General features: G+C 43.3%; 3 protein-coding genes across 10 annotated transcripts in view; 1 reads left to right on the top strand and 2 right to left on the bottom strand.

Moving 5' to 3' along the window:
- PSPC1 (paraspeckle component 1) overlaps positions 1 to 2,905 on the top strand; it is a 58,286-nt gene extending 55,381 nt beyond the window's left edge. For 2 of the 3 annotated variants that reach the window (XR_008203522.1, XR_008203524.1), the window contains 2 exons: positions 775 to 878; positions 2,618 to 2,905. The gene's annotated coding sequence lies outside the window, so the exon portion shown is untranslated. The other variant, XR_008203523.1, reaches the window with a different exon arrangement.
- Positions 2,906 to 5,169: 2,264 nt separating this feature from the next.
- MPHOSPH8 (M-phase phosphoprotein 8) lies at positions 5,170 to 23,863 on the bottom strand. 3 transcript variants are annotated; one of them, XM_052671314.1, is made up of 14 exons: positions 23,573 to 23,863; positions 19,931 to 20,086; positions 18,202 to 19,050; positions 15,499 to 15,595; positions 14,231 to 14,476; positions 13,661 to 13,786; positions 13,486 to 13,574; positions 12,603 to 12,743; positions 11,739 to 11,825; positions 9,863 to 10,017; positions 8,431 to 8,585; positions 7,564 to 7,691; positions 6,821 to 6,904; positions 5,170 to 6,533 (listed from the first exon to the last, which is right to left on the bottom strand). In XM_052671314.1, the coding sequence occupies exons 1-14, from the start codon at positions 23,846 to 23,848 to the stop codon at positions 6,492 to 6,494; spliced, it is 2,631 nt and encodes an 876-aa protein (XP_052527274.1). In that variant the 5' UTR covers positions 23,849 to 23,863; the 3' UTR covers positions 5,170 to 6,491. The 3 variants fall into 3 exon arrangements, with proteins under 3 accessions (XP_052527274.1, XP_052527275.1, XP_052527276.1); XM_052671315.1 differs by having other exon boundaries at positions 18,250 to 19,050; XM_052671316.1 differs by lacking the exons at positions 5,170 to 6,533; positions 6,821 to 6,904; positions 7,564 to 7,691 and having other exon boundaries at positions 8,470 to 8,962.
- A 458-nt stretch (positions 23,864 to 24,321) lies between these two features.
- The window catches only part of PARP4 (poly(ADP-ribose) polymerase family member 4), a 42,421-nt gene continuing 40,063 nt past the window's right edge, over positions 24,322 to 26,679 (bottom strand). For all 4 annotated transcript variants that reach the window (XM_052671287.1, XM_052671285.1, XM_052671286.1 and 1 more), the window contains 2 exons: positions 26,053 to 26,185; positions 24,322 to 24,784 (listed from right to left, as the gene is read on the bottom strand). In XM_052671287.1, coding sequence (XP_052527247.1) covers positions 24,634 to 24,784; positions 26,053 to 26,185 — 284 coding nt within the window. In that variant the 3' untranslated portion in view covers positions 24,322 to 24,633. The remainder of the gene's footprint in view (positions 24,785 to 26,052; positions 26,186 to 26,679) is intronic.

The following is a 26,679-nucleotide window of genomic DNA, read 5'->3' as shown; positions in this document are numbered from 1 at the left end:
TCTGTGCAAGATCTAGCAGATCTGTACTAGATCTATACTAGCAGATCTATATCAAGCAGATCTATACTAGAAGCTTTGAAATAACAAGTCTTAAACTTTTGCATCTGTTTCCAAAATCAGTGTAGAAATACATTTTCATCAGACTTGTGCACAGCTCTGCTCCGAGTTGTTAAAGCAGGACGTTTTACTCCAGTTGAATTTTCACGTATAGCTCTGTTCCTGTTATGTGTCAGTACCACAGCTGTCTGAGGAACAGGGAGGAGGCTGCCTTTCTGCTTATATACCCTCACCACAACCAGGCTGAAAGTAGAGATGTCAGTTATCATTAATAGCAGTGGGCTGTGTGTGTGGATCCTAGTTATCTTAGTGGCAATAATATGATAAAGATGAAGCCTGGATTTGGCAGGCCTAGCAGAAGAACGTGCTTTGTTTCAGTGCTTTGTTTCGTGCTTTGTGTCTTTTAAAACCATACAAAGAGGTGACAGGACTGTGGAACAGAACTGCATTTACTCAAAGCTGAAGTATGATAATTAGGAACTTATGTTCTTGAACCAACTGGTTTTTAACTGCGAGGCAGTAAAATTCCATTTAAAATCTTAAAACCAAAGAAGTGTCTAGGAGCAACTAAGGGTAAGAACGAGTACAGAATAAATGGCTTTTTCTGGTGGTGTGAAGTATTACTGATGTTTATATCCTCATTTTATACACGTGGGTATGTGAAAAGAGAAAACTGTTTTTTCTAGTTTGTGTCACTGCTGTCTCTTTATTTTTTAGGTTACTGTTAACATTTTAAAATGCTGATGAAGACAGCCTTCTGTAGAATCCTTCTGCTGCCTTATGAATACAAAAGGGAATTCTAAACCAAGCTTTAGTACAAGGTATGTATTGTAAAATATTGGGATTTAGTGATTACTGAAATTGGGAGCTGGCTTTGTGTTCACACCTGCAATTTGATGTAGTTCTACTCTACTGTACTTGGCAGTTCCCTGTTGAACGTCATGAGGTTCATGTCAGCCATTTTCCCAGGCTGTCAAGGTCGTCTTGGGATGACCCTCTGGTGTGCCTGATGCCTGTCCCCTCATCAAAATAAAGATTTTGAGAATGACTGGCCCCAGTGCTGACCTGGTGGCATACGCTGCTCATTGCTGGGATCCAAGTAGGCTTTATGCCACTGATCACGACCTTCTGGGCCTGCTCGGCCACTGCTCAGCCCATGTCGCTGCTTACCCAGCCTGTGCTTCAGCTCCTCAGTGAGGGTGTTACAGCAGATAACATCAACCCTTCCTCAAGTCACGGTAGGCAATATCCACTGCTTGCCCTGTATCCACTGAGCTGGTCACTCATCACAGGGGGCTGTCCCAACGAGCTGGTTAAGGCCTTACACATCACCCCTCTGTAAATGCATGCCAACTATTCCCAGTCATCTTCTTGTCTGTTCTGAGTGGTGTTTCATCTCTTTCTCAAGGCTTTTCCCAGTTCCCTGTAGCCCCACTACTGAAGCCAGGAGCGGTTTGCCTCAGGAGCCTCTCTGGCTGCAGCCTCGCAGTGGCACCAGCCCTCTCCCTTGTTCTGTGGTGTTGCTGTGCCTTTTGCTAAGAGGTTCCCTGTTACTTTCTAGGTGCTGCAAAATCACAGTCTCATGTACACCAGGCTAAGGAAAAAAGTGAAAGGCATTTAATTAGAAAATCTAAAAAGTAAAAAAGAAGAGAGTTTTCAGAAAAAGCGAAAACAGGAAAAGGTGAAGAAAACCACTTGATGTATTTCTGCGAGGTCTAAGCCATCATTTTTTTCTCTATCCAGCTGCCTTCTTGTCATGATGAAGTAGCTGTTGGGAACTCAGTCGCCTTCCTTTCCCTCACGCATGGGACTACCCTTGAGCAAAAAGGTTGTTTGAGAGCCTCAGTGCCGGCCATGTTTCCCAGGCACTTCAGCATCTTTCTGTGCTCAGTTTACGCTTCCTTCCTGCTAGGGGAAGAGAGGAAGGCCAGGGCTCCCTGGAGACAGATGTTTCTTTGACTGGCTGAATAGTGACTCCTTGTCTCAGGGCAGTGATGAAACCCTTTCCTTCTCTTTCTCCCACTGTTCATTTGTGTGGGTACCCTTCAGATGGCAGTATGAACCTAGCTGGCAAAGCGTAGTGATACAATTAAATGGCATTAAGAACTCAGACAAGATTAGATTAAAATGTGAGTGATCACATGATATTTGAGGCATTGTGTGCAACAACAAACTTAAAGCAGTTGCTAAGACCATGAGTCGGCCAGATCTTAAACACTTAAAATAATACAACTTACACATGGTCAGTAAAAGATTTCATTCAGTTCTGCCATACCAGGAGGGGTGCCTGGCTCCAATTTAATTCCCAGAGAGGTCAGAATGCTGTCAGTGTGCCTTGTAATCCACATAACCTCAGCAGTGCTAGCTGGGATGAGCATTTCCAAATCCTTTATCCAGCTGTATTTGCCAACGTGTTGCTCTGTAGCTTGCTATTTGAGTCCTGCTGGTTGCTGTACTTTGTTTGCAAAAGTGCTTTTTCAGGATTTTTTTTCTATAATTTCAGTATCTAATGCCTCAGGCTGAGCTACTTATTTACTAACAGTGTTCTTTATTGCATCAGGGTTGAAGGAAATCTTGTGGTGGCCGTACAGCCTTATCCTTGAAGAAGGCTGCATTGAATCCGTACAAGTTCATCTCTTCAAGTTACAACTTAAAAGATCACCTGAGGTGAGAAAAAAGTGATTTTCAGGATAATTGGAACAAACAACAGCGATGCTTGTGAGCTGTGATGACATCTCTTCCCCGTATGCTGGACCATCTGTCTCTTTTGTGTTCTTCCCCCTAGTCCTTGCTCTGTGTGCTCTTGGGCACAAGAACAATGCTGCTATCCAATAAAATAGCAATTAGAGCAGTGGCTCTTTGATCACTTTAGCGATCTCTGCTATTTAGCTTTCTCCTTTGGGCTGCGTTCTTTGTGCTTGCAGACAGGACCAGTAGCCCTGCAAGACCAGCAGGCAGCAATGGGAAGTTTACCAGTACAGGACTGGGCAGAAGATGCATCAGAAAAACAGCTGCTGGCAGCTCCTTGCACCTCCTTGCACAGGAAAGTCCAAACTGCTGATACTGGGATGTTCAGTCTCTAGCATTCAGCTTTTAATGCTTTATATAGCAGAGATGATGGCTGACAACTCAGATGTGTACCTGAGGTCTTGCCTTTCTTTTTACTGAGTGTACTGGGAACACTTTGTTTCTGGCCCTCCAGTACAAGTACTGCAAAAGGGTGCTCATAAAGGCTTCACAGCTGTACGTTCTGGAACAGGAACCACAGTAAGTCATATATTAAAGTATCATTTACATGACTGCTTTTGAATTTAAAAACACTGATTCTGCTTAACTCCAAGGAGGATGATAACATTATTAAACACTAAAATGTGCCAAAACAGAAATAACCATACTTTGCCATATGTGAAGGAAAAACAGTGAATTTGTGTTGAAGTTGCAGCATTCACACAGCACTGAAGCATTAGTTACCTGGAAAACTCTGAACCTGCAGCAACAGCCTGGAAAGTGAGCAGCTGTTACCAGGAAGATCTCAAGTAGTTCCAAGGCTTCACCATCTAGGCAGTTGAGTTGGATGATTAAAAAAAAACCTGTACTAACAGTTCATTAGAAGGAAAAACAATGAATAAAGCAAAATGAAAAACGTGGTTTTTTTGATGCCATGAGGTTCCAACTCCCCATTGTAATACAGCAGTGCTGTAGCTCTCCTTTTTTCAGAGTTTCTAATGAAACTCTTTCATTAGAAACTTGTTACTTGTGTATTAATTTTGTTTCCTGAACTCAAAGACAGTGAATGTGAACTGAGCAGCTGATGGGAACCTCTTAAGAGACAAAGCAAAGTCTTGTGGGCATAGAATAACTTAATGCAGTAGTGCAGCAACATCATGGAAACAAACTGAGGGTCATGATGGCCACAGGGTAAGGATGGAGACCACCAAGGACCCTGCAGAAAGACACCATGTTACCCACTAAGCTCCAGCACCTGTGAGAAGCCAGAGTGCAGCAGTGAGAGCAAATGAGTTCATCCTTTCAGAGCCATGTATTTGTACTGCAGAGAGCAATCCCTGCTGCTCTGCTTTGCTAATAAAGAGCAAGAGAAGAAAAAAGCAAACAAGTATGTAAAAAATACTTCTGCCCAGTGCCTAAGGTGATTTTTATTGTAGCTGTCTCTTTACCCTTTGTCCACCAAAACTTCTCCCTTAGCAGCTGGATAAAAAGGATGTAGTAAAATCATACAGAAGCCAGCACTGAACATTTTTCATATCTCTTCAGTAGGAACCTAAAACTTGAATCACCATCAGAAGAGGAAGACGGCTGCAAAATCCATCCCTCAGTAACAGTGTTATGAATGCAGGTTTTCTTCCTCTTTCCTGTAAGCCTCCCTTCTGCACCTTGAGCTTGTCAAGATAGGAAGAAGTATTAAACCCAACAACAGCCCTAACAAACCAACACCATCCGCCACCCTCAGTACCACCTCTGACAACTTACTTGCTACATCAACCCTTGGAGCAGCATTTTGGTTAGACTGTACAGCAGTTCTGCACTGCTTTGAGATAATTACCCAGACACCTGTTCAAAACCTTTTTGGGCCCACCTGCACAGTCCTTCAGAGCTCAGCCCCCTCCCTGAGGCACACTGTACACATGTATTCCTAAGCACACAAGGCAGGGACAGCCAAGGAAACAGTAACCACAGGAAAGCTGTCATTCCACCCTAAGGAAATGCTGAAGAACATCTCCTATCCACATTCATCTTCAGTGACTATTTCCTAATACCTACACTTTGAAATTCAGAAGAGAACCAGCAGCTGCTGGTAGGGACGGTCCTGATTCTCAGCCAGTGCTTTCTGTGCACTGCAGTGTTTATGCATGGGAGAGGGAGGCATCGCAGGTTTCAGAAAGATAAAAATCTATTCTAAATTCAGACTTGTTAACACATCCATCAATCTGCTTGATTGACTACCTTGAATGACACCAGAAATGAGCATATCATGGTGCTGGTGTAGTTTTACACAGAAAATGTTCCACAGAACTGAGATAGATGATGGTGTGCTTCATTACTAAGATTTGGCATCTCTTAGTATCAAAGTTTTAAACTTTCAAGAACCAGAACTTAAAAGTGGTAAGCTGAAAGTTTTAATATAAAGTCACAGTTCTTAAAAGGGTACAACTGAGTGCTCACCATCAAAATGGTGCAAATACATTATTTATCCCCAATAGTTTCTTAAGCAATATAGGCACATAGTGTCATGTAAACTACTTGTGGCAACCAGAACAGCAAAGGCACAATCTTTCTTTCCTTTACTTTTCAAGATGTTGTTTAATTTACAAAGAAAAATACTCTACTTCAGGCAGAAGTATTACATTTGTATGTTACAGCACAGAACCATTGCAGAACTGCTGTCATCTGATAAAATGGTCACTTAGAGAAATAAAAAGATGGATAGATAGCAGCTCTTTGCACACAGGATCTGAGTTCTGAATGAGGGCAGCACCTGTTCTCAGCAGTCAGGATGAGAACATCTGAACTCCTCTGTACCTTTTAGCCACCTAGGAAAGCATTGCTCACAGTTAAGGTAGCAGTTAACACATCTTCTGGTTTGCTAGTTCCAGCTATTTGTTTTCTCACGTGCCACTTGACTAACAACTCCAAAGTTAAGATGCCTGTATAACTATCAGTTGCTTCTCTAACACAAGATTAGTTTTAAAGCACTGATGTAACTAGGAACCCAACCACAGTGCTCTACTCATTGAGCCTATCTGGACATCCCTGTTCACTCCTGCAGACCTAACTGTCTGTTAAAGGGAATCACGCAGGGCTTTCACACAGGCAATTGCTCCTGCTCTCCCACCAGGAAGCAACTGCAGGAAGAGTTTCGAACCAGAATGTGATCCCCAGCAGTTCATGCTTAAGCGATGCAGTGGCTTTCAGGTGTAATTCCTGCTCACTGCTCTGAGAATACAACAGTCCTGCATTTTATACTGAAACATGTCAGTTATTTGAGTAAGTAGAAAATTGTAGTTTACAAATGAAAAAAGATCCTTCTATTTAAAAAAAAACAAGACATTTCATTTAGTTACCTTAAATAGTTCTTGTGTGCACCATTCCACATTGTGGAAAAGCTGAAATATGCAGTCTGGACTCAACAAGTTAAAGAAAGACAGCATTGTATGTACTGGCACAAATACTTACATCTATGTCTGTACAAATCAAAAAAGAGCTGACAACCCTGTCCCAACCAGCACAGCGTATTCAGCTGCTCTCCAACACGTATTTTTCTATATGACTGCCAACAAACAACATGAAGATGGGAACTTGGGACTAAGAGTGTGGTGCCAAAAAGTTCCAAACTGCTTTGTCAGTCTCTAAACAGAGGACTCAGAAGAATATCCCAGAGGTGTCAGGCCGCTCTCAACAGGCTCGCAACTGTGAGGTCACTGCAGCTGTACTCTGTATGCTCCTATTAGCAGCTTCACCTGTGAAAGCAAACACAGGTTTGACATGAAGATGGGAGCATCCAACAAACCACGTGGCATGTTTAACTGCAAGCACACAGACTGCAGGAGGTATAGCACAGCAGATCACAGAATCATAGAATGGTCTGCGTGAAAAGGACCACAATGATCATTGAGTTTCAACCCCCTGCTATGTGCAGGGTCACCAACCACCAGGCCAGGCTGCCCAGAGCCACATCCAGCCTGGCCTTGAATGCCTGCAGGGATGGGGCATCAGATCAGCGTACACAAGTGAAAGCATTTTGTACCTTGGCTGTAGGAGCTTCTGCTAGCCGGATAAAAAGCTTGTTAAGGCCTGCAGTTGGGCTGAAGGAATAAATAAAGTGACTGTCCTAAAAGAGAATTGATAAAGTTAATGGCAGGATATGGTCCAAAGTGCCGTGTGAGTCAAAGAATATGACAAACTACAGTTGCTTTTGGGCAAATTTAAATAAACAAACAAACAAATAAAATATAAATTTAAATACATATATATATTTAAAAGTTGTGTACATTGCAGAGAACTTTTAGTGCAATCTGAATCACAGAGAAAACAAGAGGACTTCAGTGTGTGGACAGTGATACATTTTATAGAAAAAACCAATAAATTTACATGACTCATAAATGAGAAAGGTCATTGAAAAGATTACACTAAAGAATTTGTGTTAAAAGGCAGAGAAGCAAGGTGAGCTGGGGAAAGGATACTCCTTCAGGTGCTGAATTCTCACCTCTCTGCCCAAAGCCTCAGCTCTGGCATCACGCAGTCACAGGATAGCAAGGCTCTCTGCCCCCCCCTGGCCCAACATATATATATATATATATATATATATATATATATATATATATATATATATATATATATATATATATATATATATATATAAAGTTTCATTTCAAAATTAAAAGACACCACTGTAGTACTCAAAATCCAACTCTAACATCTGGCTCTAATATCTGCCAGGCTGTTCTGCAGACAGTTTTACAGCCAATTAGTCATATGAAAAATACTTACCAAAAATACAGGGAGCTGGAATTTGTCATTTAAAACCACAGCTTGTACACTGCATGGTCCACAGAGCCGAGCAACGACTTCTTTACCAAAGAAATTTGCATGGAAAATAAAGAGAAGAATTCCAGATCCTAGAAGGGAAGGCAGTTCACTCACACAAAGCTGAAATGGGATCCATGATTTAAAACAATTGCAAACACCAAACTTTTGAATGCAAGCAGCGAGGTACCTTTAGTGTCTGTGTAAATATGAAGCTCCAAAGGAGCATCAAAGCAATATGTAAAAAGAAATCCAATCTCGCAAGCCAGTGAGCCCAAGCAGAGAACACAACTGAGCTGCTCACAAGGCTGAGGGGTTTTGGCAGCAAAATAAACCTTATGCAGGGATCAGAAAGGAAAGCAAAACAGATGCATCTGTTTGGGAACATTGTGTACTTTGGCTTATCTTTTCTCTTGGTAGGGAGTGCTAAGCTCAGTCAAGTATGGGTGTTTATGAACTGCGCTGAAATTTAGGAAGCAACAGTATTCAATATATACAAGTACCCCATTTTAGTATGTAAATTTATATAATGCTTCCTAATTCAGTAAAGTGTATCATAAAAAAATGAGAAGATGTTTACATCTCTGAATAAACTGAATAAACCAAATAAAAACTGGACAAACACCTCAAAATCCCAGTTTAAGCAGTATTTCACCCACACTGCATGAAAATATTACTCCTGCATTCCACAACCTGAATATAGGGAGCACCATTAATATCACGTACTGCATTACAACATGCCATGCATTTCATACAGCAGATAATTAAAAGGGCAGATTCTCAACGCACTATTTCCTATTTTGCTTTTTTTTTTTAAGTACAGATCCCTACCTTCTGGCACGTTCTGTGGGGGTTTATAGTTGAAGTCTGTGGAGAAGTCCGGCCCTTCACAGAGACGGTGACAAGCAATTGGGAAGACTGGCTCCAGCAAAACAAGGCGAGCTTCAAAATAGTCCCTGATGGTATCTTCTGCTACTCTTGAGAGTCTACATGAGGAAATAAGCGAGGCCTGTACTTCACACAGAACCATTACTTCAGCAGACAGTCTTGAAGAGAGATTACACAAAGAACGATTCCAGATCTCCTTTCTGCATTCCCAGTTGTCAGGACTTTATCACCTACATTTATGCACAGATGAGCCCCAGGTCCAGACATTTTGTTAATAAAACATTTTCTCAGAGACCTGTTTGTGAAATTCCATCTGTCAGACCTCAGCGTTTTACTTTTGTGGACAAGGACCCTACAGCAGACACCAGAAGTCTCAGTAACCACATACTTCCTTATGTAGAAAGGTGTTGCTGGAACACCAGTAGGCACCGCTGGCTGAATGGGAACAGGCGACTGCTTCCCCCCAGTAAAATGACTGCAAGTGCAGGGTAGAACAAATCACACTTTTTACTGGTTGTACTATTAGTGTAATGCAATTCCCAAATTAAGCTTTATTAAAACCACAGATCAGTAAGGTTGGAAAAGACTACTAAGATCATCTAGTGCAATTGTCAGCCTATCACCACCATGCTCACTAACCACATCCCTAAAAAAAGCAACAGTTCCATCATTCAGATAGTTTGGGATGTGGAGGCTATTTGGCAGGGTAGGGGGGCTGCCTGTACAAGCAGCCAGCATTTCACTGGTAAAGTCGTATGTTCAAGATCTTACAAAACATATTTGGTGGCAGATTTTAAATAGCAGATGAACTGGAGAAAGCATCAAACAGTGAATGAAAGAAAGATTAAGTTCACTGAACAGCACGTGCTAAGCTTTATCTGCATACTTCCTGTTGTCTTCAAAAACCTAACTGAACACGTGTTACAGTTGGTGTTACAGCTACGAAGATTATCGTGGTGAAAATGGGAAAAGAAGCAGGGAAGGAACGCTCACCCGTATCCACAGATCTAGGTTTGTAGGAAAGACCCCACAGAGAAGGGACCTGCAAAAAGAGATCCTTCCCCAGTGGCAGTCAGCCCTTAAATAGGGTATAGGAGAGGTGCAGCCAGGCTCCACTGCTTCCTTCACCTGTGCTCCCATGGCTGACCCGCTCCTTTCCTCTGGTGATCAATCAGTGGTTCAGGCCGTGACTCAACAGCTCCCATACAACATACTGTGATTTCCTTCTTAGAAGGTAGGGAAGAACTGGCACACTCCATACTTTCCGTACTTTCTCCCGCAAACCTCTCCCCCTTCCCCAGCTTAACCCAAGATGATTACACGCACAGTTAATTCACACTTCCCCAGGCCAAACTTCCAAGTACAGTTTACTCACGTTTCCAAATGACTCTTGAGCTGTTCGTACACCAGGACATTGTTAGACTGCTTAGCAAAATGCAGTGCACTGTTCTGATGCTTTGACAAGATGTTACAGTCCGCTCCGCTTTCAATCATAAGTCGCACAATGTCCGAATTTCCTCTTTTACATGCCTGTGCCAAGCAACAAGGGAGAATGGACAACACCACAAATCCCATTAGAGAAGAGCACGACACTGAAGAAAGCAGAACTGCAGAAACACACTTCAATCCAAAGTTCAGTTACAACTCAGAAAACAAGTGTAAGCAATCGCCAGGTGAATGCTAACAAATCACAATGCACCTGATCCCACAGAAGCAACACTGGGGTGACCAAATGGACTTAGTTTAAAAGAAAACTGAGTTCTTTGGAAAGATCTAATCTGCAAGATTACACTACCTATAAGCTGGTCTGAATAAATGGATTTCTGTAGAAGCATTCAGAATGACTGAAGGAACACTTCCAAGTGTCTGTTTCTAAGAATTTCAGTATAAATGTTACTTCAGAAAAGGAATGGAATTTGCCTCACATTGTCACTTTGTTAGACAGTCACTGTATCAACTGCACGCATGCCCAAAGCCTTCAGCATTACCTACAGCAACAATGCCCAGGTGTTTAGGTGAACACTTGAAAAAGGCACTGGAAGATCTACAGAAAGCTTTGTTTTGAAGAATGCAAGCATGCTCTTTACTGCTTTCCAAGTACCTCAATACAGAATATCCTTATTAAGCCTTTCCGAAGTCATCAACTGCCATTTGTTTGAGACCTGAACTTTCATATGCACTCTTTCAATCCACAATCTTCCATCAACAAACAAAACCAAAACCAACATTCGCCCTTAACAGATAAAACAAGAAGAAAAAAAGAGGAACTGTTGAGACTTTTCCCCCCTTTTTAGAGGTAAGAACCAACTCCTACAGTTAAGTAAGAGTGTCCTGATAAATGCAATGGTACGTTTATTGAGACACAGCTAAAGCTGTTCTAGTAACTTACTGGAAACGAAGACACTACTCTTCAAATCTGCACGGCAAAACAAATAAGTGCAGTAAGGCTCCACGGGCTCCAATTAGAGGGCATCAAACACTAAGAAAATACCCTTGAAAAACTATGAAGGTCAAAACTGAGGTTCATGGAGGTGGTCAAATAAGGAGAGATTTTGGACTTCAGTGACAGAGGAAACCACAAGTGCGTCACTTTTCTGACAGAAGACGTGAATCCCCTCAGCCTTGGGCAGGTTAACAGAGAAATAACACCACATTGTCTGGAACAGAAGAGTTCTTGTAATCTCTGCTGTAAACAAACTGCCTTAAACAGCCTTCAAAAAATACAGCAAGTTCACCAGGAACACCAAACTTTGGCGGAATTAATGGGTATAAACCAAAAACCTATTAAGAAGGGCACAGACTGCTTTAAGGGTCTTAGAATTTTCCCATTACAATAAAATAAAAAGCAACCATGACAACCAACCAACTGACAATGACAGAACACCATTCTCCTACAAAGACAGAGGCCAATCACAGTATATTCCAGTGGGTTTTGTCTCTGCAGTTTTTATTTTCCTGCTGACAGACATTATTTCACTTTCAGGACCATCTCCACATTTCTTTGACCCAAGCAGCAGAAGAAACCAAACCACACTTAACCCTGCATTGCACTGTTGAGATACAACAGTAAGTTAGAAAAAAACAAACTACTAGAACACTGCCTCATGTAAGTGAGAGCAGCACTTGTATTTCAAATGTAGTACATCTCCCAGCTAAATCAATTCTGAAAATAAACTTCTGTCTTCTATACACTATTAATAATCAACATAACTGGCAAACTAAATCACATGAGGAGAAGTAACTGAGTTTACCTTCATTAACGCAGTTTCACCGCTGCTCTGCTGCATGTTCACAAATGCTCCAGCCTCCAGAAGAATAGCTACTGTTGTTAGAAAATTCTTTAAGAAAAAAAAAAACAAAACCACAAGATAAGTAGGTATAACATATTTAGTTTTCATTTTAAAATACAAGCACAATGCATGTCAGAATTGATGCTGTTCTCTTTCATTGCTCATAAAGATCAATTCAGACTGGGGCAAATGCCATGTGCATTTACAATTCTTACTTTTTACTTAACCTTGTAATAACAAACACCCCAGGGGAAAAGACCCAAACCCAAACAGTATGTTTGCATTAATCGCCAAACAGGAATCAAGTTCTCTTCTGGCCACAAAGCTCCTCTACTTGGAAAAGTAAGTGAACTGACCTGAAACCACCAAACATCCTTTAACGTAGCAGTCAAGTCAAGCCGGCCTTAGACTGAGCAGAGAGTGTCACTACCTCTATTCCCCTGCTCTCAATTAGCAAACTCTGCTTAATCAGAGATTTGGTCTCCAAGTTTCACAAGTCTGGATCCTGCCTATCCAAAGAAAACAAGCAATTCTACTGCAAGAACTTCAGCCCCATGAAAGGGAAATTTAGAGATAGCCCTTGCATCAGCTTTCCTTCGAAGTTGCCCTGTGACATTCCCTACATAGACAGGCTTTACTATCACCTACAGAGTTTATTTAGCCTACAGTAACCACAGCCACCAATACTATGCAGAGATGGCCATCATCCTGCTGTATCCTGCTAATTATTTAAGGATCGCCCACGGGAGGTGGAAAAAACAGGATACCACTTTTAATTTAAACAAAAGAGTCAGGAACTACAAACACGACAGTGACCGAGCCAACCTTTTCAGCTGCGTGTATCAATGCAGTTGTTCCATTTTTCTGCCTGCCATTAACTTTAGCTCCCTTCCTGATTAGGACCCGGAGGAGATCGTCATGCCCACCAGCAGCAGCAAGCATTACCAGAGTCATTCCACTGGAATCCTGCAACAACATCAATCATCACCATAAAAATCAAATATCTGAAGACAGATCACAGCCACAAAGAATGCAAACACAGCAACAGGTTTCACAAGATTCCCCTCCCCTCTTCACACACGCACAGCTGCCAGACACTGACAAACTATCATCACCACAGACTCCTCTCACTCACAAACATCACACTGAGCTCCAGAAATACAAAGGAAATCAGAATGAGCCAGAATAAGAGGCAGCAAAGTATGTGGCAGCAAGGAAAGAGCGAGACAATGGAGAAAGAAACTGGCAAATGCTGGAGAAAAAGCCCGAGGGCCCGAGCCAGCTGCTAGCACAACACTGCTTTTGGATTATACCTGAGTAAAAATATGAAGAGATTTCTGTGAGCAGCCACTCTCCCCTCACTCGCTTTTACATTTCCACCACACACTACAATTCAAAAAGCACATGCTTGCCTCAACACTTCACTCAGCATCTTCTGTTCTAGCATGCAACAGAAGTTCTAGCATGATGAACAGTCCTTAAAATCTTCAATTCTCAAAAATGGGCAAATTTGGTGCAAGGTGCTTCTATGAAAATTCACTTCTTTCAAGGAAATAGGGAACAAATACTGATGCCTTTTCTTTTGTGCTCCTCTTTCACCCACTGTGCTTTTTGCATTAAATGAGCTACTGGTCAACAAGAGAGAACTTCTCAAACAGTCCAAATTTGTACACTCCCCCACTCAGTAACTCTATTATGGAAAAGTTACCTCTTGATCCAGATTATATTCCTCGCTTGAAGAAAGTGCCATCTTTACTGTCATATAATCTCCACTTTTGACAGCATCCCTCAGGAGTGCTAGAAAATAAATTTAATGCTGGTAAAGCACATCTCACTTTGTGATGCTGGATAAGGAAAGTCCAGTCCTCCCAACAACTACTTACTACTGGATACTGGTTCTGCTGAGATGTGATTCTCATCTTCTCCATCGAGATGCTTCTGAAAGTCTTCTAGTGTTAGCCATTCTAACTGCATGTCCATACCCAAACTCAAAACTTGTTGCTTGCCATCTATCATATTTATAAAAGAAAACAATAAAATAAGTAACAACTTACAAATTACAAAATCATTCACTGCTTGCCATTACTTCAGCACTCAGCAGCACAACATAATATTTTTCATTCAAACGGACTTTGGAACCCAACATGAAATGATTCCAAACAATGAAAGCTGTGTTGCAAGCACAAGAAAGGCTTTTACTTGAAAGAAGCCACTTGTTTGTTCCACGACATTAGGCTAAAGTGATTGGAGATGGCAAACACTGCATAACTGTAACAGCAGAAATATACTGGGAACACACTGATAGGCTCAAAAATTAGCAAGAGTTTCAAAAGAAAATACTGGTTCAGCCTCCTGGTAAGTAAGAACTGGAGCATTAAAAGATGCAAGCAGGAATGGAGTTGGTATTAAATGCAAGCGCTCATCTTTCTCCTAGGTTTGGTTCTGCAGCTCACCAGAGTTCTCCATCTGACACACATCCACTGCTTCTCGAGCACCTCCTGCAGCAGCGTAATTCCATGTTTCTGCTTCATCTTTTATCCTCCTCTCCTTGTGCACTTTGCTGTCTTTTAATTTTAATTCTTCTATGAATTTACATTCTAGTGAGGGTTCTTCTCTTTTGCAGTTATTCTCAGAGCATTCCTTTTTTTCTTCTGAAGCTACGTTACACATGTCAAGTGCACTTTTGATGTCCTTATAGCCTAGAACATTAAGACAATTACCAAGAATGACTTCTTGAGCCACTAAAGGCTTTTACATAACAAAGTTTAAATAAGTGACCAGAGTCCATTTAGTAAAGATCTATTCTCTCTTCCTAAGTTAATCACTGCTGAAGCACAGGAGCAAGCTTAACAAAAAAGCCAAAATCGGGGACAGCTAGTTCACCTTCAGTGACCCTGGTAAGTCTGGGCTCTGACTGCTTTCTACTTAGTATTACCTTCGTAAGAAATTTAATTTAGAATTATGCATTACCACTTTGAAAAAATGTTTCAGTACCGGTGACAACCAAAGAACACGTGCTCTGTACAGAGCAGGAATTAATCATCTGCTGGCTACTTTTCTTCAGCTGTTAGCATCTACTGTCCTTTAAGTAAAAGCTGTTTCTCTGCCAATAGCTTTTGAAGCACCACAGCTCTTCCTATGCCCATTCAGAATGCCAAAAGGAGAAAATTCACTCAGAATTTTCCTGAGATCAAGAGTGCTAACATTAATACCCCATCACACAACTAAGAACAGAAGTCCAACCCAGACCTTTCATGTTTCAAGTCACCTTGTTGTGTTTTTTTAAGGTTTGTACAGTAACCCATTACAGTGGCTAAAGCAAGAGGCATAAAGTTTGCCTGAAGTGAACCTCTACCAGCTAACTCCAGAAATACAAAGTGTGTATTTATAATGATATCAAAATGCTTCTGGAATAGACAATAGTTGGATGAATTCACCCCCAAAAGACGGTTGTCACCGGTGTGATAAAGCGACGTAGTTAACAATACTAAATGAAAAAGGGCAAAATCTTGACTTGTCTATAAAAACATTACAGGCATTATAAACTTTCATGCCTCAGGCAGCCTTCTTGCAAAGCCATAAAAAAGTTGGCTTTCATTTCTTAAAAGAAACTGCTTTTCTAGCATGTATTAGAAATGCTGCTCTGTATCTGCTCTTATAGGAATAAGAGGAGAATGCCTTGAAAGGTGCTCCCTTTCTCTTTTCAGCAATTAACACTTACTTTTTAGGACCTTCTGTTCTTTTCTGCTCTGTTCTTCTTTTTCAGACTCTTTTTTTACAGATTTTTCTTTCATTTCAGTTTTCTTTATTTCTTTCTCCTGTTGTTAAGAAAAAGGATCAAATGAGAGCGGTATGGAGAAAGTGGAAAATAACACTACTGAAATCTTACAGACAACAGACTCACAGACACAATCCTAAGAAAAGAATTAAATGGGTGAGATAGGAGCTGCTCTGGGAAGCCTTCTTCACTAAGAGGAAAAGACCTTCCCAATGAACTTCAGTTTGAGTTCTGCAGCATGCCAGCCATGTGAGGCACTCACACATATCAAAACCAGCATACATTTACAATGAGGCTGTGTTACCATTTCCTAAAATGACACATAGCACACACAAAACACACCAGGAAACCACTGTATTTAATATTCCGAGTCTGAAATGTTAGCCGGGGTGTCATTCATGTCCAAAGCAAGCAGAAACCAGAACCCTCCCTTAGAAGTGTTCTCTCTACTAAACCTGAGATACGACAGCTGAAATCCCAAGGTACCAAATAAGGAGACTACAACTCAAAGAGGCACAAGTAAACACTCACGTCCTTAAATGATCACAGAATCACTAATGACACCATTTCTTAGAAAGGTAAAAAACTAAATGAATTCAGCACATCATGAAGCCTTCCTTCTCTCCCCTCAAAACTCTGCCTTTTGGTGACAGACATCATTCCAGGCAGGTGCCCATAGTAGGAGCAAACAACTGACAAGATTACCAGATACTGCTAAGCACAAGGGCTGTTAAAAAACCTGAGTTCTGTTCCAGATTTCCTGATGTTGATGAGATGCACAGTGTACCTACACGTTTATTTTTAGAAGGTGAATCACAGGGAAGAAAGGGTTCATCATACAAAATGACTCCAAACAGAGAATACTGTACCACAGATTGACATGACAGCGTTCTGTAATCAGAGAAGAGTCAGGCAGCTGAAACCAAGGCCGTGCTTTACTTTCAAAAGAACGATATGCTGGGCCCACAACTTCATGACACACAGCAAACCCCAAAGCTGTGCACTGAGCCCACACACGCAGAGTCCCACAGGTGCTGTGGCCAGATGCAGGCACCACCACTTCAGCATGCAGGAGATGGATGGCAAAAAGCAGAATGCCTTCCAAGCTACACCTAGTGAGGGTGCTGGCTGAAGAGCAGGAAGAAAATCAACCTTCCCCCTGCTGCTGATCTCTTCGTATTTGTGGTGACGGGGTTTGTACACTGTTGGTAATAAACAGAATTCCGAGGATGTATGCGATTATCTGATGCTGCTCTCTTATGAATGCTATGGCCTCAAACTATGAGAAAATACTTGGAGTAATGAAGAGCCATGCCATTTCAGTTAGTTACTACTGCAAAGAAAATGAGTTAAATAGCTGTGTGAAACCAGCTATGCCCCAGAGCTATTGCTTAACCTTGTTTAGAAGAGCTTTCACCACTAAGCTCCCACAAAGAGTACTTTGTGTAGCTCAGCTGAGGTTACTCCATGCAGTATTGCTATTCTCTGTCCAAAACAAATCAACGTGCTTGTGTTAAGGTGCCTACCCCATACAGACAACAGTCTCAGAGGACTGCAGCTGAACCTACAAAAAAAGACACTTGTTACCACAGAATTATGGCCTCAGAAGCAGTGGGACATAATCCAATAAGCACCGAGGTACCGTGGCTGCAGCCCAGTTACACATCAGGAAGGAGTTTCTCTGGGCAGCCAATGATTCTTCTTTACAAACTACAAACTGTGTCAGAATAGTCTAAAGAAGCTGAAAAATATATTCTCCAAAAGCAGATTTTCCTCATAAACATTCTAGAAATACTCCTTTATTCTCCACATACACAATTACATTTTAAAAAAATTATTTTATCTTCTTGTTTTCCTTAAATATTATTGCATTAAATAGCAGAAATTAAATAGTATTTGAGTATTTGATCAGCTCATCTGTTAGAAGGGACACAGCATTTGTAATTGATGTGTCACCAAGTTGGGCAACTCAGAATCTCCTGAAAGCAGCACAGGAATTCCAACAAGACAAAACAAGCTGGGCAATTAGCTGGGAGATCACAGAAAGGCTTGGGTTGGAAGGACCTCAAGGATCATCAAGCTCCAGCTCCCTGCCACAGGCAGGGCCACCAATTTGGGCTCAGGAGCAATTTCAGCATTCCAGTTCTTCTGAAGCCACTAACACACCCAGTCTAACCAGGAGGCTGGCTTCTGAGAGAAATCAAGTGCAGAAGTATACTCCACTGTGCAGTTGGATAGCTTCTAGAAGACTGAATGCCTTACTATGCAAGCAGACAAAAGCCAAACTGAGGCAGCTGTCAAAGGTGGGAGAAACAAGAAGCTAAAAAGGACAACATGCATCTATGGAACAGAAGTTTCCATTTTAAGTACACACACATAGCAAAGGAGAGATTCACATTTTCATACCTAAAAGACATTCCTCCTTCCCAAAGCACTCCCCTCTTTCTAATGTTCAAAATCCAGTTCTTCCACCCTGCCTGTAGACCCTGCAGTGCACCTTTCATTTGCTTTATCCATCCATTAACCTTCAGACTCTTACGTTTCCATTTGCCGTCATAAACAGCAGCCTTTTCAGGCACCTCTGCCTCAGCTGTGTTTGACCTGAACCCCCTCCTCAGCGCTCCCCAACGCCCTCATATTGCTCACCTCCTCTCCTGCCTCCGTGGATTTGCGCCCTGTCTCCTCAGCGCTCACCTTTACAGCCTTCTGTGCCGACACGGGCGCAGCTGACACTTTCTCCAACTCTGCAGCCACCACTTTCACTTTTTCTTGACTTTTCTGCTTTTTCAGCATGCTTTTCTTCTCCAAACCCGTATCTTTGATTTCCACTTTCCTACCCTCCTCTTTGTAATCTTCCATTTTCTGATTTTTTTTCTTCTTTCTTTTAGCCTTAACCTCGACACTATCATCTTCATTACTTGCTGATCCATCAAGCTGTCTGTCAGCAATGCAATCTTTTTCAGCAATTTCTTCTTCCGACCTCTCTTTTTCACATTTTACTCGTTGTTCCTCCTCTTTATTTTCAGAGCATAAGCGTGGATTTTCATTATCAACCTCCTGAAAAAGTGCATCGTCTGAAGTACTCGGCTCTGTGTCAAACTGAGCATCTCCTTGCTTCTCCTTCCGTGACTTTTTACTTTCTTTAGAATCTTCTTTAGTTTTTATTTTTACATCTTTAACTTCCCCCTTCTTTTTCTTTACTTCTTTAGTATCTTCTTTCCTTTGCTTCTTTGGATCCTTTGAATCTTCCTTTGTTTCTGAAGTCCTTTTTTTGGGTTTTGAATCCAACCCCAAAGTGTCTGAGGAACGTTCACATTCTATCCTGGGTTTCTCTTTGACTTTTGCAGACTTTGACTTTTTCTTCTTCAGGTCACTTCTATCTTCTCCTTCTCTTGACTTTTTCTTTTTCTTCTTTGGTGAAACATCCTCTTTTGTTTCGCTTTGCCCATCATTATCAGATTCTGCTTCAAACACATCATCATCTAGAGAAAATTTCTAAAATGTAGGGGGGGGGAAAAAAAGAAAATATTTACTTCCCCATTAAACTGTATCACCTGAATGCCTGAATGCAAGCCGTACAAAAATGGCAGTGCTTGTGTGTGAGAAAAGAGAACTGTTTCTAAACATCCCTTGCAGCCAAAACACAAAGTTTGTAAGCACAATTCTAACTCATTTTCTTACATTACATCACATTACTGGCTACCTGAAAGAGAATCAACATCTAAAGATGCAAAGCAAACCAACTGGATGCCCAGCAGCTCGATTCCGGAACCAAACTAAATTTCAACTCTTTTACACCAAAACCAGTTGCCTTGATTTTGCAAAATTTACGTATGGATTTCTCACAAACAAGGTACCAGCTTTCAAAAACGGTTCTCACATAGGATTTTGAAAATGACTGAGCAGTTAAACAGAAACAAACAAGGGAAAATTGCCTTCCTTCAATAGTTGTCTGTATTATCTGATGAATTACTGCTTTTTAAGCATTAAGTTAATCTGCTTCAAGGAGGATGAAAAGAGCAGACCCAGCTTCAGTGCTAATAAGCCTGTGAGCAGGAAAAGGAGTTTGCTTTTGTTGTCAAAAAATAACTAAAATAGCCATACATCATCATCTCAGTTTCTATTGAAGCCATATTAAATTTGCCATATTAAATGGATTCAGACTCTACGATTTTGAATTGTCAATTTGAAAAAGCTCCTTAACCACACAACAGCAATAATAGCTGAGGTCTGCTGGAAGAAAAAGCCCACAGATCAAAGATCATCCAAGTCATCACTTCCATATCCCAAACATCCTGCTCTCCCATGCCCGCCATTAGAAGAACCCAGGCAGGCAGTTTGTCTTCTACCGAGGACGGCAGCAGGAGAAACACACCTGAAAGTCCTTTTTCAAAGGCTTTGGCTTGGTGTCCACCAGCCTTCTTCTGAATTCAAGCAGCACCTCTTTGCAGTCTTCCAAATGAACCTCTGGTTCCCAGGTATCGTCATCAGAGGTATAGCCCTTCCACCGCACTTTGTACAGAATCACACCCTGTAAGAAAAGAACCAAACACTGAACATGTTACAGCACAGCATTACTCCGTCCACTCAATTCCTGTGCCTTCTCTTTGGTGAAGAGGAGGATTTCAAACCTTAAAATCTGTAATACAGCAGCACTGCTCACTCAGCTCTAAATTGGAATTTATAATCTGTTAGATTCACAATCAATGCCACTTTTGATAAACTGCAGTACCAACAATGAGAAATGAGAGCCCTTCAATGAGATCAAGTCAAATGTAGATTTAGACAAAACTTGAGTACTTGCATCTCTGAGTTACAAACTTATTGGTAAAAGACTGTAATTGCAGCCCTAGATCAATTCTTTCAACAGTATCTGAACTGTCATTGTGGTTTCATCCTAAGTAATTTCACTAGAATAGAAGTCTGTTAGCATTAAGGGGAGAAAAAAGGAAAAAAAAAAAGAGAAAAAAAAAAAAAGGTGGGGGTAATGAGGAAAGCTTTTCACTAAACTCTTGATTTTCTCCTAAATAAACTGAACGGCCCAAATCTCTCGTTCCTCAGGGTGAACTCCTTCCTCTGCTGAGATGCCAGGCTTTAGGCCTGCTGGGCGCACAGCCTGCCACAGCCAGGCACCAGCTCTGTGCCTCCTGCAGCAGCCTTCACTGAATGGCACAGATGCACCTTATGGAGTCAGTGTGCTCACCTTCCTGCACTGACCATGCAGCCTCGTTCAACAGAGGTATGACAGCGACCAGCAGCAAACTTCAGAAGATAAATCTGTTTTCCATTGAACATGTAATAGTAAACACAAGGTAGCAAAACCATCCCAGAACTTATTTTCTAAAAAGAAATTATCATAAGCGCTAACCAGAACGCCTCTGGAGAAGCACAACAACAGTGCCTTTGGCTCACTAAAGAACAGAGTCAGCGTTCCCCAAATCCAGGGGGAACGTCACCCTGCGCCTTGCAGCTTGTCACTTCAGTGGGATTTTAATGCAGTACAGCAGCTTTTGAAACACTCGGAATTTCTGTTGCTATTTTCCTGGATCAGGACAAGCGCATGTTCACCTGCCAGCAGGCAGCCCCCCAGCACAGACTCATCCCCAGAGCACTGTCTCTCCCACCCACCCATCACTGCCAGGCACAGAGTATCAGCAGGGGAACTGACAGGAGCTTCTCTATGTAGCACCCTTCAGTTCCCACAGCTGCAGATGTAGCATGGGAGCCCAGAGCCCGTCTTGACAGCTCTGCGCATCTGTTCCAGCTTTGAAAAGCACCTGAAAAGCATCAGCCTAAAGCTGACTGCACATACTACACCCCATCAAATGCAGCATACAGCTTTTTCCATTCCTTTCAGGCTTGAATGATTACCTGCCATGCCCTGCATGTCTGTAGCACAGGAGCACAGTGAGAGCCCCATTTGAGAGCCCCAGAAAGGGTCTGGAGCAACCACAGCCCCCAGGACCAACACACGTTGGGCAAATAAATGTCCTGTGTGGCCACGTGCTTCAACCTCGTGTGCACAGAGCAGCTGCCACTGGCCTGTACACAGCACAGATTGATCTAGGAGATGTTACTCACAGTATATACACAGAATCACAGAATTGTTTGAGTTGGAGGGGACCCCCTAAAGGCCATCTAAACCAACTCCCCTGCAACAAACAGGGACACCAGCAGCTCCATCAGGCTGCTCAGAGCCCTGTCCAGCCCAACACTGAACATCTCCATGGATCCACCACCTCTCCGGGCAACCTGTGCCAGCGCCTCACCACCCTTACTGTAGAAAACTTCTTCCTTTTATCTAATCTACATCTCCTCTCTTTTAGTTTGAAACCATTTCCCTGTGTCCTATCACTACAGACTCTGCTGAAGTCTGTCCTGTTTTTTACTGTAGCTTCCCTTTAGATATTGAAAGGCTCCTCTCAGGTCACCCTGGAGACTTCTCCAGGCTGAACAGCCCCAGCTCTCTCAGCCCGTCCTCATAGGGGAGGCGTTCCATCCCATGGATCATTTTTTGGCCCTCCTCTGGATGTGCCCCAACAGGTCCATGTCTCTCCTGTACTGAGGACTCCACTTCTGGACGCAGTACTGCAGGTGAGGCCTCATCAGCACAGAGCAGAGGGGCAGGATCAGCTCCCTGAGATATTCCAGTGCTCTTCAGAAGTGTGTGCAGAGCATGATCCTCCTCCCCAAGGAGACTGATTTTTAGATCTCAACTGTAAGAACAGTGCTTGTGCTTTCAGGACAGATTAACTACTGTGGCTAACACCTCATACCTCCACAGCATAATACTCTCAAGCCACAGACATTTCAGCCAAGATACAACTAAACCACTCCAGCATCATAAATACATAAAGCAATTCTTCATTTGAAGACTCCTCAACATCAGTGCCTTGTATCTCTGATGCTCCATGGGGAGCAGGCGGACTTCCACACCCGTGTGATTCTGACTGAAGCCTAGCACCGAAATATGAGCTACTTAAAATAAAGTAGAAAATACAAAAATTGTTTTTAAAAAGCTGTTTGTTATTTTTTGCTTGTGAAGTTTAGAAAATTTCTGAAAGACACTGAGGCCCTGGAGCACGTCCAGAGAAGGGCAACAGAGCTGTGAGGGGTCTGGAGCACAAGGTTTATGGGGAGCAGCTGAGGGAACTGGGATTGTTCAGCCTGGAAGAGGCTCAGGGGAGACCTTACTGCTCTCTGCAACTGCCTGAAAGGAGCCTGTGGTGAGATGGGGGGGAATCTCAGCCAATCGGCCACTGGATAACAGCAACAGCACCAGAGGGAATGGCATTAAGCTGCACCAGGGGAGGTTCGGGTTGTATGTTAGGAACTTCTCAGGAAGAGCAGTGAGGCAATGGCACAGGCGGCCCAGGGAGGTGCTGTGCAGTCACCATCCCTGGAGGTGCTCCAGAAACGTGTGGATGCAGCACTGAGGGATGTGGTCGGCGGGCACGGGCTGACGGTTGGACAGGGTGATCTTAGAGATCTTTGCCAACCTCGGTGATTCGGTGAAGGACTCGTATGAAAACATGCAGGCTGCTCTCAGCGGAACGAGAGAAGGCAAGAGAGTTCTGCCTAACAGAGCCTGGAGGCCACCGCAGCCTTTTTTCAGCCGGAGAAGGTCCGCCTGCTCGGAGCGGCCCTCCCACAGCCGCGCTGCCCAGCCCGGCACCGCCGCAGCTCGGGCACAGCGCAGCGCCCAGCTTCGCGCCGCCGACAAAAAGAAGTTTGCGAAGAGACGCGGGGTTCGACCGCTCTTTCGGTCGACGCGGGAAGACGCGCCGCGGAGCCGGCAGGGCCGAGTAACGCCCGAGCTCTGCACGGCGGCGCCCGGCGATCCCGCACGCGGCACGGGGGCGTAGCCGAGGACGGAACGCGAGCCCGCGCCGGGGCCGCCGCTTGCCGCGGCCCGGTGCTGCCCTCCCGCCGCCGGAGGGCCCAGCAGCTGCTCCCGGTGCCGCCGCGGCCCCCGGAGGGAGGCGAGCGGTGACGGGAGACGGCAACGCGCGCTCACCCCCTCGGTCTTCACGTCGAGGATCTTCTCCACTTCGAACACGTCCTCGTCCTCGTTTTCGTCGTCGTCCTCCTCGTCGTCGTCCTCGTCGTCCTCCTCCTCCTCCTCTTCCTCCTCGCTCTCACCGCCGGCGGCCGCCGCCCCGCCCGCAGCGCCGCCGCCATCCACCACCTCGTTTTCCCCGTCCCCGGCCGCCGCCGCCGCCGTCTCCTCCTCTTCCCCCGCCCCCTCCAGCCTGGCCGCCGCCGCCTCAGCCCTGCTCCTCGCCGCAGCCATTTTGGGCCGAGTTTCCAACGGCGATGGGGAAAAGCGGCTGCGACACCCACGGCAGCCAATGGGCGCCCGGCTGCCGTGACGTCACGGGAGGGGCGGGGCTACCCGTCCTCGGCGCGCTGCGGGCGGCTGCGCCTTGGGGCGGCGGGCTTCGACGGGTGGCTGAGGTGTTCGTGTGGGAAAAAGCGGTGAACCTTTTGTTGCTGCGCTAAGCGCTTCTGCCGGTGCCAGAGTGCCAGTAGAGCTGTCCTGGGAGCAGATATCAAGGAACTCTGTCACTCGTGCTGTCCAGCCCACGTGAAAACTGGCGCTGTTGGCACGGTTGGAACAGAAGTGAGAACTGCCGTCAGAAAACCTGCTGACAAGGCGGCCGCAAAGGGACGTTGAGCGACTGGGAAACGGCCGGAGAAAAGCAGCGTTCTGCTCCTCCGGGGCGCGCGGCAGGAAGTACAAAGGCATCCAACTGAGGGCAGCGGTAGGTTGCATCGTGAAGGTGTTTATTAGGCCTTTGCTAAGCACAGCGGTAGCCATCAGAACACGCTGCGTTACACCTGACGGTGCTGTTACAGAAAAGGTAGGACTTTGGAAGAAATAAAACAACAGAGATACTGTAACAGTACTTGTCTGTACAGAGATACTGTAACAGTATTTGTCTGTGGCTATGAAAATCACTCAAGAATAACTCAAGGTGAAAATTACTCAAAATATGTAAAGCAGCAAGAAAAGCTAACGTTGCTATTGTCTTAAACAATCACAATCATGGAACGATTTAAGTAGGAGAGCTGCTGTCAGTTGCACTCGATCCCCAGTATCTTCTTGGTGGCAGAATCCCAGTCTTTTCCAAGTTCAAGTCGATAGCAAATAGATGCAAATTGTCCCTCAACTCTTTTTACCCACTCTGTTGCCTTCTTGATGGACTCAAACGCCCAGTGAACACCGCTGTGTGTAGAAACGGAGATTTATTAGAATAAATTCTATCATTTGAAAGAGAAAGTACAGCAAACAGCCTACATAAAATACCATTTGTCAGAGAAAACGACATCATTTTCTCTGCCCCATCTTTTCAGAGTCTTCCATATGGGAAATACGCCTATACATAATCGTAATTTGCATTCATTTACACCATTCCAGTCCCCACATGAAGTTCTACGTATTTCATAATGACAAACTTGACTCCTTTGTACAATTGCATGTTAGAATTCTTTCACTTTTGTGGTCTGCCCCACTTGCTTTCATCCCGCAGTCAATGTGATTTTAGTTGTGTTCAGCCCAAATTTTACAATCATTTTTCCCTCTGTCAGGGAGTTTCAGGAGAGGGAGGAAGACTCTGCAGGGCCTTCCTGGGTTCTTTATCCTCTTGTTAAATTCCCTGGTAAAGCATTAAGGGCATTAGCTTCTCATTTTGGCACCACAATCAGCTGGTGTCTGGGGCAATGCAGACTCACTGAAGGCCTATTCCTTCAGGCCTTTTCTTTTAAGACCTTTGCCTTTCCTCTGTAACAAAAAACTTCCCACCTGACAATTATTTGCTTCACTGAGAATGGAAGGAAATTTCCAGATGCAGCAACCCTGTGTTCAAAAGCTAATGGAGAACTGGGACATACAGAAGTAAGTGGGAGTTGTTAGAATGAGCTAACATCAGTATTCCCCAGGGGAAGCGGAAAGTGTGGAAGCTGTGCTGTGATGGATCATCTGCCCTAACAACTTCAGAAGTATTGTATTTCGTGGTGTACACCTGGGAAAATCAACAATGCATAAATAAAATGTTAAAAAGGGATGAAGGCCAAGAGCCAAAGGTGACATGAAGTGAAAGTTTGAAATGATTGATGTCTGGAAAAAGTTGAAATGGTGGAATCTCCATCCTTAAAAATCAGCTGGGCAGGATTTTGAGCAATTTATCTGAGTTAGCTCTGCTTTAAGGAACAGATGACCTGAAGAGGTCATGAATTGTTCAATGATTCTGATAAGAGGTAGAAACCTTTTCCTACTTTAAATACTTCTCAATTTTTGTATTATAATTTGCAAAATATTCTTTCTTCCAACTCACCCACCTAAAAGAAGCTGTGTGCCATTAGTATCAACATTTCCCATTCCCTTTTCTGCAGCTACATTCTGTAGCTTAGTCATTTATTCTCTATAATGAGATTAATCGTTGTTAAGAAGGGTTATATTGCAATATTAAATTACAAGATTTTGTAAAAGCACACCTTGAAGTTGTTAAATTATCCAGTTTCATCAGTGATTTGAAGACTATCCCTTGCAGTTCCTTTGCACAGCGTATGAACTGTAGCACAAGAAGAGTAGCAATCAATTTCAGTAGCTTTTCCTTTCCATTTGTGCCTAAGAAAGAAGAAATAGGAAATCATTTGAATGATTTCTTGCCAGCAGAAAAGAGACTTCCTGCAAAGTGTGTCCCCACATAGCTTTCAAAATTTTTAAGTTCTGATGCTACCCAGTTGTTTCATGATACAGTCAGAACTATCAAGAATATTCACATTAGTGATCCAGAAAATGTAGTGCTCAGACTCTAAGCCTGGTAATGCTTTTTTTAGGATGTCTGCAATTTGTGTTTGCTTGGCTTCTAAACGACTTTGATTTGAATGCATGCAGGAATGGTAAATGTGAGATTTTTGTCCCCTGACGAAGCACTGCACCCTCTAATAATTTACAGAGAATGAGTTGCCTTTTCGTCCCCAAGTTTTCTGGTCTGCTGCCAGCAAAGAGCACCAACTGACAGAATCAAGCAGCAGACAAAGCGTGCATAGGCAGAATGCTACCGAATGAGCTGCAAACAGCATGTAGGGAAAAAAATTATATATTATTCATCTTATTTG

Source organism: Tympanuchus pallidicinctus, unplaced genomic scaffold (assembly GCF_026119805.1).
Source record: "Tympanuchus pallidicinctus isolate F22 unplaced genomic scaffold, pur_lepc_1.0 scaffold11, whole genome shotgun sequence".
NCBI lineage: Eukaryota > Metazoa > Chordata > Aves > Galliformes > Phasianidae > Tympanuchus > Tympanuchus pallidicinctus.
This window is presented reverse-complemented; position numbering and strand designations above follow the sequence as displayed.

Bases quoted from the DNA above. Each gene is read 5' to 3' on its own strand.
- MPHOSPH8 (XM_052671314.1), bottom strand. From the start codon at position 23,848: ATGGCTGCGGCGAGGAGCAGGGCTGAGGCGGCGGCGGCCAGGCTGGAG. The intron at 20,087-23,572 runs GTGAGCGCGCGT...CTTTTCTTACAG, and splicing joins TCGACGTGAAGACCGAGGGG to GGTGTGATTCTGTACAAAGT. The intron at 10,018-11,738 runs GTAAACTCAGTT...TGCTTGGCACAG, and splicing joins GTGAAACTGCGTTAATGAAG to GCATGTAAAAGAGGAAATTC.